This window comes from Cucurbita pepo, chromosome LG03, assembly GCF_002806865.2.
Source record: "Cucurbita pepo subsp. pepo cultivar mu-cu-16 chromosome LG03, ASM280686v2, whole genome shotgun sequence".
Classification (NCBI taxonomy): domain Eukaryota; kingdom Viridiplantae; phylum Streptophyta; class Magnoliopsida; order Cucurbitales; family Cucurbitaceae; genus Cucurbita; species Cucurbita pepo.
Window position 1 is genome coordinate 11,579,415 of NC_036640.1, and position 11,520 is coordinate 11,590,934.

Below are 11,520 nucleotides of genomic sequence, written 5' to 3' on the forward strand. Positions count from 1 at the left end.
TTTTCTCGTGTCGAGTAATCGAAATGGAGCGTTCGTTTGGTTTAAATGGCGTTTAGGTGATTGGAGTGGTGATGTGAGATCCCACATCAATTGAAGAGAGGGTCCGTGAATTGTGAGATCTCATATCAATTGGAGAGGGGAACAAAACATTTTTTTTTTACCAGTGTAGTGTTAGACGAAGACGAACACAACTCTACACAATGGTATGATATTGTCCACATTTTTTCTCTGATACCATGTTAGACGAACACGACTCTGATATTATCCACTTTGAGTGTAAGCTTTGGTGGTTTTACTTTGAGCTTCCCCAAAAAGTCTCTTACCGAAGTTAGTATTCCTCTCTTATAAACCCATAATCATTTCCTAAATTAGCCGTGGGACTTTCATCATCCAACAACCTTTTCCTAATGAACGCATTTTTAAAATCTGGAGGGAAGTTCGAAAAGGAAAACTCAATTAGGACAATATTTGCTAACGGTGAGTTTGAGCTGTTATAAATAGTATCAGAGCCATATACTGGATGGTGTGCTGGTGAGTACGCTGTGTCCAAAACAGAGATAGATTGTGAGATCTTACATCAATCGAAGGAAGAACTAACGTTGGCTTGGAGGCCCCTTAAATTGTGAGAATGTTAGTTAGTTAAAAATTAATAAATAGAAATGGAAATTTTATTTTAAAAAAATTGTATTAGTAAATTAGGAGTGTCTTAGGTTGCCGTCATGCCTGATTAGAAGCCTGCAAGTTTGTGTTGGGCGTGCAAATTTACAATATTCCTTTACTCTTATTATTATTATTACGGAATTAGTTTTATATTTATTTAACTAATAACAAGATTAATGTAAATAAATAATGCATTTCCACCCGCACGCTGGTCATGTGAACCTGGGCCGGACACACAAGCATGCTGCTCCAAGCATCATCATTGTACCANAAAAAAAAAAAAAAAAAAAAAAAAAAAAAAAAAAAAAAAAAAAAAAACTCGTTATGGGCTGAGATCTTGGGCCTGTTACATTGATGGGCCTTCCGCTGTTTATTCTTGCGGTCATCGTTTGAATTGGGCCGGCAGTTTATGAGTGAGCCCATGGTATTTTATTTTTTTATCCGCTTTAATCAATATAGTTATTTGTCTTACTGTTTTGCCCCTGCCATTATAATGTTTGATAACAAATAAGTCACTATTCATAAANAAAAAAAAAAAAAAAAAAAAAAAAAAAAAAAAAATTAATTTGAAGATTTTTTTAAAGAAAAACATGAAAATTGATTTTTAAGAGCATAACTTTAAAATGATTAATAGAGTATTTATAGCGAATTGATATTTGAGGATAATTTGTAGATGGTAACAAAATAATTCCGTAATAAACTCATTTTTAGTAAAATATAATTNGAACTTGGCATGCACAATAGATGCTAGTATCATTTTTTTTTTAATTACAACTTAAATAAAATATAAAATAAAATTTTGTATCTAATAATAGATTTTTTAAATGTACACAATAAATTCATGAAAAATAGAAATTCAATTAATTAATAAAATCTAAAAAATATTTTAAAAAATAATGAATATTAAATTAATTAATCTAACGAGCCGACTCCAGGTTGGTGTAGAGGGTGAAATTGGGAGCGCCCCATTATGCGCGGTACAACGAAGGCGCCACAATTGCATCCTACTAAACGAGTAATAGAAACATAGAAGTCATTGGTTGAAGATTTCAGGACCCGAAGTCTGCGTGTACGAGGAAGAAAGGCCTACGGAGCTCCGAGAATTCAGAGAATGAGTTTCGGAATTGGATTGGCCATGGAAGAAACCTCTGCGATTTTCAGCTGACCACATGTTTTCCTTCGTTTTCCATGTTTTCACACACACTCAAGTTCTTCCAGATACCATGTCTTTGCAACTCGCAACTTGCTTCTAATCCTAAATGACAATGGCGTCGATGTATTTCTGCCGTAGGCTCTTCTCTCCGGCGGGTTATTCGGCTCTTCCCGGTTTGATTCTCTGGGCCTGTTTCTTGTCTTCCTTTATCTGTCTGCTTCGTTTGTCTTGTCGTCAATAGGCTGTGTATTTAGTCCTTGCTGTTAAGTTTCTTTTTTAGCTTTTAGCTATTCGAAGGCTTGATAGTTCAGCCCAATTGGCGATGGAATTGATTCTGGATGTCATTCTAAGAGAATGGTTATGAAAAGGCATTATGTCTACGGCGTTTTTGTGTTTAATTTCTTGATGTTTGAAGAGTTCTTCTGCCATTAGGGTAGCGAAATTGCATCGAGGAATGTTTTTTTCATGGTTATTTAAAAAAAAAAAAAAAAAGAGTATTTTCTCCATTTTATTTGTATTGGTTCTTGTGTGCAATATTGTCGCAAATGCTTTTTTTTTTTTTTCTGGATCCCGTGGCTAGAATTGGATGAATTTGTTGTCTTTCGAGTTGGACATTGCAATGTGGACCTTTTTTGGTAAACATTAGAAGGAATTTGAAAAACAAATGTTTCCAAAATAGTATTTGCATATAGTAGGGTGTTAGATAAGTTATAATGTATGTGATAATTGTGTTATGATGGATGCTATGGCTTTCTTGTTTCCACTTTTCTCGTTTTGCATAAAACAAAATAATCTATTTTGTTGAGACAGGGATTTGTTTTAGCGAGAAACTAAAAGTAAACTCATGCTTTGTTGGAAAGTATGAATGATTCCATGCATGTTTATTGAACTGGTCTATGGGGTTAACACCGAATCATTAAGCATGTAAGATAAAACATTAGGGTACTACAGCATGGCAAATATGAATCCCATTTTGTGTTGCATGAACATTTTGTTTTCTACTTTTGCAGGTTTTGTGGGGGCAGTAAACCAGGAATTCCAACTGAAGTTTGGACCTTCTTGTTGTAGGCTATACAGTATCTACAGCAGTACCCATAAATTTGACTTCACGGACTTGACGTAAGACTATTAGGCTTAAAACTGCGTGAAATTTCTAATTCAAGCGTTTGATTTTTGTATGTTTTGCTTTCCCCAGCATTCTCAACTGTTAAATTATCTTAATAATGTACTGTGGGGTTATGATGAATTGAGTCTATTCAGAAGGTTTTAAAAGTTCGATACCCCTACCAGAAGACAAAATATTTAGTGTGACTGCCTCAATATGATTGCTAGTTCCATTATCAACCTATTACTTCTACCAATTAATAGTTATAATACAATTGGAACAGGGATACTTTTTTAGACTGTGAATCAAACAGTCACGGAGATTAGCTACAATGTGGTAAAATCTCCATGTAGTCCAGAATTCACGTTATTTTAAGAGGGAAGATCAAGAAGTGCCTTATTTTCCCAATTGTTTGTTTTTGTTGGAGTTCTAACCGTTCTTATCTTTATGTGACCAATGATTTTACTTCTGCATACCCATCTATAATTCTTGTAAACCATTTGCAAGAGCTACATTCATTCCTCTGTTTATCAATCCTTAATTGGGTTCTTTGTACTCCTAGACGTCCCCATTCATGGTATCCAAATGCACGAAGGAAACACCGCAAAATTTTTCTGCACATGGGTCCAACAAATAGTGGCAAAACTCACAATGCTTTGAAGAGGCTTGAATCAAGTGATTCTGGTACATGCCAATCAATATCATGAATTTACGTTTGTAGTTTCTTGTTCTCTTGATTCTATATTATCATGGAGAGACTAAATCATGTTCATGGATATCTTTTGAATCCCTTCTTTTGTCTTCTTATGCAGGTTTATATTGTGGTCCCCTGAGACTGTTGGCCTGGGAAGTCTCAAAGCGGTTGAATAAGGCTAAAATCCCTTGTGATCTGATCACTGGACAAGAAAGAGAGGAAGTTGATGGTGCAAAACATAAGGCTGTTACTGTTGAGATGGCTGATGTAACCTCCAACTACAGTTGTGCTGTTATCGATGAAATTCAGGCATGTTCACCACAGTTCCCTCCTAGGAATTTGAATCACCATTGAGAAAATTGATGATACCTCAGTCAAGAAAGTTCTGTCCTGTAGTAATTGTTAGTGCTGAAAATTGTAGCTATTTATATTTAGTAATTGAAGTAGCTATACATATTTAGTAATTGAATTAGATATAGCTGGGGTAGTTGGANAATAAAAAAAAAAAAAAAAAAAAAGAACCATGCTCTGATAACATTAGGTTTTATTTTTTGAAGCTTCACCATGACTCAAGCACAAAATAAAGATTTTCTTTCTTTGTACCCAAAAGAAGACGAAATGAATGCTTGTAATATATACGTTTATATTTGAGTTAAGCTTCACGTTTTGAGTCATTAAAAGTGTTTTAAGGTACCAAAATTGATGATTTGATTTCTTTAGTAGAGTGGTTGAGGACAATTGGGCCTCTAACTTGTAAACTCTTGGTTGAAATAAAATATTGTAGCTTTAAACTTAGTTAATTTGTTATGGGTCTTCTTACTTCAGATGTTGGGATGTAAGACAAGAGGTTATTCATTTACACGTGCACTACTTGGAATTTGTGCTGATGAGCTTCATCTTTGTGGAGATGCGGCTGTTGTACCCCTTGTTCAGGAAATTCTCAAAGTAACCGGTGATGACATTGAGGTAATGAAAGTTATTCATGTTACTCTTCTCATGTGAAAAATGATAGGTTTTCTTCTGCAGTGTTTACTATGTCATGCCACATTAAACCATCGTATGAGTTTGAAACATATATGCTATTATTGATATCTGGTGGTCTTTCCATCCATTTTAACAGTTCAAGGCTTCAAGTTGATAATTATCTTTTGCTTCATATTCATATTTTTGTTTTTAAAGCTTTCTAGCACTTTCGTTGCTTTAGGTGCAATACTATGAGAGACTTTCACCTCTGATTCCAATGAAGGTTCCACTTGGACCATATTCTAATATTAGGAAGGGTGATTGCATCGTCACCTTTTCACGTCGTAAAATATATGCTTATAAGGTCAGTCTCTTCATTATCTTGTCTAATGCTTATTATTTGCACAGCCTCAAAAATTTCATTTGATAATTTCTTATCCAAAACTGTTACCCGCACAGTTTTGGAACTTCAGTTATCTCCATCTCTCCTTCCTTTTACTGTTACTGCTTATTGGGTTCAACAACTAGCTATCTCGCTGCCTCCAACAACTTTGGTGTAATTTTTAAACTCTTAACTGTTTTTGTTCTTTTTCATTCTAGAGAAAAATTGAAAGCGAGGGTGGACATCTTTGCTCTGTAGTTTATGGTTCACTACCACCAGAAACTCGAACGAGGCAGGTATTAGAATCTGCCTGATTTGATAAAACTTTTAACTTGGCTTGGTTATAACTCCGCTTTCCAATTTTGTATAGGAGTTTCATTATTGATATTCTTAAATAGTGACTAATTTTCTTTTGTCCTTTGCATGCTTTCTCTCTTAAAAGGTTTTCTGCAATTAACTACTCTGCTCCATGTCCAACTTTAGTGGTTGATTATATTGGCAACCCTGAATTTTCTGAGTTATGATGCTTCTTAGAACTGCAGGCAACGATGTTCAATGATACAACCAGTGAGTTTGATGTGCTGGTGGCTAGCGATGCCATTGGAATGGGTCTTAATTTGAACATCTCGAGGATCATATTTTCAACTATGGAGAAATTTGATGGTTTTGAGATGCGGGATCTCACTGTACCAGAGATCAAACAGATTGCAGGTAATCAAGCTGGCATTAATTTATGAATATGAGGAAATGTTCTTTAGAATTTGATTGAAAATTTGGGGGGCAAATGCTGGGACTTGCTATGGGGGTTAGTGATTGTCTATGGACGCTCTTTCCTTTTCTTTCTTTTTTTGATAAGAAACCTGGACGTGTCTATGGATATTATCAGTCTATCATCAAAATATAGCAGAAATCAGTGGATTGTAAGATTTATGGATATTTCAATTCTTATCTGCTCTGTGAGACTTCCAATTCCTGCATTCGTAGAACATGAATCATTCTACGAATCTTATGATGATTTCAAGAGTCAGAAACTGTAAGGTGTGTCTGCTAAAGGCATGTAATTGAGCTTGAATACTAAGAACTCAAGGATACTGTTACATAACCTATTGAACAGATCTCATTCAAGTAAGGTCGTAATTGAGTTTGAATACTTGTAGCACATTAATTCCGACTAAGGCACTTTAGTTCCTCAGCTTTATTTACAAACTATTTAATATGATTGCTTCAATTGATAATATCTCCTTACTGGTTATTAATGTATTTCTTTCAGATTTGCTCGACTGAATTCTAACTTCTTGCCCTATTCAAAGTTCTAATACACCATATAGTGTTTCCTTTGAAGTAGTTAGCCAGTCTCTTTCCTTGATGAGGTCTTAGTATCTCTTCATGCTTATCACGGTTGGTCTCAATGATCTTCACTCCGGATGAATTGGAATAAACCTTATTGTCTCCATGTTTGCAAATGGAAGATGTTGACTATTGTATAAGATCAGAGTCTGAACAATTTTGGAGTCATAAAGATAGGCCCATCTTTTGTTGTTGGATGCATGTATTATTTTGTTATGCTATTTGCTATCGTAATACTTTCATCAAATTTTGCAAACATCAATAACCAACTGTTCCATAATTCCACATACCTGCTGTATTATTCAGAAATTGGGTTTATTTCTTGTTTTATATTTAGGTAGAGCTGGCAGGTACGGATCCAAATTTCCCATTGGTGAAGTAACTTGTATAAATGGAGATGATTTGCCCTTGCTTCATTCATCGTTGAAGTCTGCTTCTCCCACTATAGAGGTGATCTTTTATATAGTAATAAATGATCCAAAATTGGTTTGTTGGCTTGATGTAATTCTTTTAAATCATCTAAGATATATGATTAACATGTTTTATTATCTTGTTTTGAAAACTCAATGATGCAGAGAGCTGGACTATTTCCAACTTTTGAACTCATGTATTTATATTCCCGTCTACACCCAGAAAATGGCCTGCGGCAGATACTGGTAGATTGCTGCTTGACGTTCTTCTACTAATTGTTGATATATTTATATTAATCGTTCTGTCTAGTAATTAATCATGGGTACCTAATATTTGATCTTTGATACCTATGTACCTCATGCATCCATGAGATAAGAGACATTATAAAGTGGTTCCAATAGGACATAGTCTGATCAGATTCCTGGCAGTTTTTAACATAGTTTTGTTAGTTATTTGTGTTGCAACATTTAATTAAATAACGATAGTTGCAAGTATTTGATTGGTTCGATATGCATTTGTTACAAGAGCAGAGCATGTTGAAAGATTATGGTTTTTCTCCATTTCATGATACTAGTCCAAGAGGGTCACAATGGATAGAGGGTGTTCCTCTTCTCATCGCCCATTTTATATGTACAATATAGACTTATGACTAATATCGTTTCATAATTTTAATATTTTATGCAGGAGCACTTTGTTGAGAATGCCAAATTATCTGAAAATTATTTCATTGCTGACTGTGAAGAAATGCTGGTATGTTTGTCTACTGGATGATGTCTTGTTGAAAGCAGGAGTTTTGTTCAACTATTTTACTCTCTTCATAATGCCTCTTAATATTCATGTTGTAATGTCTTGGAATCAGAAAGTTGCTGCCGTCCTTGATGAGATGCCTCTCAGTTTGCATGATAAGTACCTTTTCTGTATAAGGTAAAAGAAAAGTGCATCTTGTTATCAGTCATTTGTAGATTTCTGAGTCTTTTCACTGATGAAGGTTTCAGTTTGACACAGTATACTAGTTTTAATCTATCATCANTTTTTGGAGTTCCTTGCAAACTCGTTTATACTAATATCAGTTGGTGCCCCATTTTTAATGCAGCCCTGTGGACATGGCTGATGAAATTACATCCCAAGGTCTTACACAGGTCTAATTAATCCGTGGTTATTGTTATATTTTATTTTGATAAATTGACAACTTATATGATTGCATGCATTATGCACAATGAAACAGTTTGCTACAAAATATGCAAATAAAGGCGTTGTTCGGCTACGAGAAATATTCACAGCAGGAACGCTTCAAGTGCCAGAAACACAAGCTGCACTGAAGGAGCTGGAATCCGTTCACAAGGTGAAAATATAATTCTAAGCTCTCTCTGCCTCTCTTTCTCTCAAGATTCTGGAATATTGATGAGATTTGGAACTTGAACTTATTGAATGGCTCAAAAATTGTTTAGATTAACCTAGTCTAGACGTTGAAACCACTCCATTACACAAATAAGTTAGTTTAGAAACAATAATGCTATAAATGCTTAGGCATCCCAAAAAGTAAGCAAGCATATAAATAAAATAGAGGCATAAATTTTCATTAATCATATAATAATGGTATAGCTTGTTTCCACTCCAGCTTTTCCATGTTTGATTGACAAGCATTCTTAGTTGCAAAAAGGTGGCCAAAGTTAATTAACTTGCTTATTTGCTTTTAGTTTTATTGGTTTCCTATTTCATTACATTCAAGTCCATGGTGGAATGTTATCTAAAATGTAGTCCACCTCCAAATGCTGAGTTTATATATCTGTTGCTATTGTATTTGAAGGTGTTGGATCTCTATGTCTGGTTGAGTTTCCGACTGGAGGAATCATTCCCGGACCGCGAACTGGCAGTTTCACAGAAGTCAGTCTGCAGCATGTACGATACCCGTAATCCTCCGGTAACATTTAGTGTTATCCTGTCTCATCATTGCGTGATTTCTAATTGCTAAATATTGGTATGCAGGTTGATTGAGGAGTTTCTGGGAAGACTAGGATGGCAAAGACCAAAAACAAGGCAATTGAAGTCGAGTATCCGCTCAAGGTCCCTCCTATCCTCTGGTGTTAAACGACGTCTCTGAGACACTAATTCCATAACAGTAGCTCGAAGAGCTGAGAACTATCGAACGTTTTCTTTATCACGCTAATGTATTTATATAGAACAGAGCCTCACCAAGCAAAAAGGTTGTTTCTTTCTACATTTTGACCCTTCCAATTAGACGTAGGTTATCTTATTTATTTACCGCATGAATCATTCTGGTAAATCTGGATACGTGAGTGAATCTGTTTACCTTTTATTTTACATTGCGGATACAAACAAAATGATTTTTGTATACGCCTTCCCAACAATATTTCATTTTTTTTTTCTAAGGAAATACGTGGGTGTAATTTAGAAGCTATTCACGATCTTATATAGTTATGAATTCATCTTTATACTATATGATTGTATGTTATATTCATGTTATTGAGTAGAAATGTTTGTATTTAAATTTGTCTTTTTGCAATCACGTTGAACATAGAAATGTTTGTTTGCATTGGTCCTTTCTCTGGCAGAACTGTAAATGGATACATTTTTGTAGGAGACCCTATTTTGAGAAGATTGCTTGAACAAACATATAGTCCAGACAGCTAGTTGCTCTATTATGAATTTTATTCTTTAACTCGTATCTTGCTCTGTTGCACAGAGCATCAACTTCTCAATGATTTTCATTTCTTCTGACATACCTTTCCTCTCAAGTTCTTCCTTCAACATCTTGAATGTGGAGTCTTTTGGAACCATCCCCTTCGACACCATTTCCCCGAAGAACGAGCAAGCAAGATGGATATTTCCGGTGTCACACATCCCACGCACCAGAATCGAGTAAGTCCCAGCTTCAATACTTACATCATTCTTGAACATATGATCTAACAGAAACTTCAGCACCTTCATTCTCTTCTTGTTACAGAACATCTTCAATAAAGGGTGGTAAGTCTTGAGGTCTGGCTTGCACGAATCCTCCTCCATTTTCCGTAGCAATCTTAGAGCTGTCTCTTCCTGGGAATGCGCACAAGCACAAGATATCATTGTGTTATATGTCAACACGTCTGGATTAACCCCCTGGTTTGTCATGTCCTCTACTATCTCCTTAACATCTTTGAGCTTACCAGCTTTACCAAGAATAAATATCAGGGAGCTGTAGAATGAACTATCAGGCACACAACCCTCTTTCTTCATCTTCTCGTATATCTTTAGAGCTTCATTTATCTGTTTTGCCTTCCCTAGAGTTTGCATTATAATGGTGAAAGTTACTGCATTAGGTCTGCACCCTTTTTGTTCCATTAGCACCAGAATCTTATCCACCTTTCGGAAGTCCTTGTCGCGGCAGTGAGCTTCAATGAAAGCAGTGTAGGAAATCACATCAGGTTCAAGTCCCTGTTTCTCAACTTCTTCCATGATCTTCCATGCTTCATCTAGCTTCCTAGCTTTGCAGTACCCATGTATTAGAACATTGAAAGAGGTCAAATTGAAAGGTATTGAACCCTTCAATTCTTCAAACACATTGTGGGCATCTTCCACACTGCCCTCCTTGACTAATGCATCCATCAACACATTCATGGCTGCTGTGTCTTTACTAACGCCATATTCCTCTATCCTCTGGAATGCTTCAATTGCCTCTTGATACCTACCAGCCCTCGCAAGCCTCCTAATAACCTTACTCATCGTCTCCAGACTCACATACGCAGCTATATGACTCATCTCATCGACCAACTCCCACATAAGTCTGAACTTTTTTGCCCTCCCCAAGATATCAACCATGGAGTTATATGATTCAGGTGAATGCCGGTAAGGTGTTTGGTCTTTCGCCCACTTGAAAACACCATAAGCTGGGATCCAATCATTCCCAAATCTCTTCAGCAGCTGTGCAACCAAAGTGTTCGATACCCTGTAAGCTCTTCCATTCAAAGTTTCTGCAACATTTTCCGGTGATGGGTATCGATTCTTTAGCATCAAACTTATTTTGTCGACTTCATTATCGTTCGCCTCGCCAAGTTTCTTCTTGCCAACTTTACTGTGGTCTTCGAGCCTCTGGGATTCGAGCCAATGCGCCAATGGAGGAATAACGAAGACGTCATCCTCAGAATCTGAATGAGAAGAGCTTCTAGTATCGAAGAACTTTACCCAGTCCGGAAGTTCGGGGGACTCGGAGTCCTGGGTCGATCCGCTAATGGTGCAGAGAGGTTTGGCTGAGTAACAGCTACGAATCGAGTTCCGCAAGGAAAAAATGATGCGAGTTTGTAACTGTGATGCCATTTCGAACAACTTTGGCTCATTCAAGAACAGATTATATGTATATATATATGCTCAGGGGAGGCGAGATGATCTAGCCATGAAAATTTAGAGAGGTGTTCGATTGAGTTCCGCCCATCTCAACAGCTTCGGCGGCGAAATGGAGACATCCCACAATTATTAAAACTCAACTCCGGACCGGTTCGGTTCGGTTCGATCCGAGATAAGCTCATTTTTTTTCCATTAAAAAAAATAAATAAATTACATGTATTATCCATTTAGGGTTTGGGGTTGAGTTTAAAAACTGTAATATATCTAAGCAGAATGCTCTACAAATGAATATAATTAAAAAAGTTATTTTTAAAATCATTTTTTAAATTACAAATTTAGATTCTAATTTTCTTTAGTGTGTTCGATATGTTCTAATATTTTTTTTTTAAAAAATTAATAAATTCTTGAATATTTTATTTAATTTATTTGTAATTTGTTTGACATTTTAAAAATTCATGGAGTCCGAA

At 35.9% G+C, this 11,520-nt stretch overlaps 2 protein-coding genes across 3 annotated transcripts; one reads left to right on the plus strand and one right to left on the minus strand.

Annotated features, from left to right (window-relative positions):
• Positions 1-1,629: 1,629 nt before the first annotated feature.
• On the plus strand, positions 1,630-9,144 carry LOC111790476 (ATP-dependent RNA helicase SUV3, mitochondrial). Of its 2 annotated transcripts, XM_023671386.1 has the most exons (16): positions 1,631-1,986; positions 2,824-2,932; positions 3,481-3,602; positions 3,731-3,921; positions 4,438-4,578; positions 4,817-4,939; positions 5,176-5,253; positions 5,500-5,668; positions 6,642-6,754; positions 6,880-6,960; positions 7,400-7,465; positions 7,575-7,639; positions 7,809-7,854; positions 7,941-8,057; positions 8,523-8,614; positions 8,702-9,144. In XM_023671386.1, the coding sequence occupies exons 1-16, from the start codon at positions 1,920-1,922 to the stop codon at positions 8,814-8,816; spliced, it is 1,695 nt and encodes a 564-aa protein (XP_023527154.1). In that variant the 5' UTR covers positions 1,631-1,919; the 3' UTR covers positions 8,817-9,144. The 2 variants fall into 2 exon arrangements, with proteins under 2 accessions (XP_023527155.1, XP_023527154.1); XM_023671387.1 differs by lacking the exons at positions 8,523-8,614; positions 8,702-9,144 and having other exon boundaries at positions 1,630-1,986; positions 7,809-7,843.
• A 98-nt stretch (positions 9,145-9,242) lies between these two features.
• LOC111790479 (pentatricopeptide repeat-containing protein At3g22670, mitochondrial) lies at positions 9,243-11,322 on the minus strand. The gene has a single exon (XM_023671392.1). It carries the CDS (start codon positions 11,024-11,026, stop codon positions 9,392-9,394), a length of 1,635 nt encoding a protein of 544 aa, XP_023527160.1. The 5' UTR covers positions 11,027-11,322; the 3' UTR covers positions 9,243-9,391.
• Between the last annotated feature and the right edge of the window lie 198 nt (positions 11,323-11,520).

Excerpts from the sequence above, each read along its gene's own strand:
- LOC111790479 (XM_023671392.1), bottom strand. The coding sequence starts at position 11,026 with ATGGCATCACAGTTACAAACTCGCATCATTTTTTCCTTGCGGAACTCG.
- LOC111790476 (XM_023671386.1), top strand. The coding sequence starts at position 1,920 with ATGACAATGGCGTCGATGTATTTCTGCCGTAGGCTCTTCTCTCCGGCG. Across the intron at positions 5,254-5,499 it reads CAGAAACTCGAACGAGGCAG|GCAACGATGTTCAATGATAC; the intron begins GTATTAGAATCT and ends TTAGAACTGCAG. Across the intron at positions 7,640-7,808 it reads AAGTACCTTTTCTGTATAAG|CCCTGTGGACATGGCTGATG; the intron begins GTAAAAGAAAAG and ends TTTTTAATGCAG.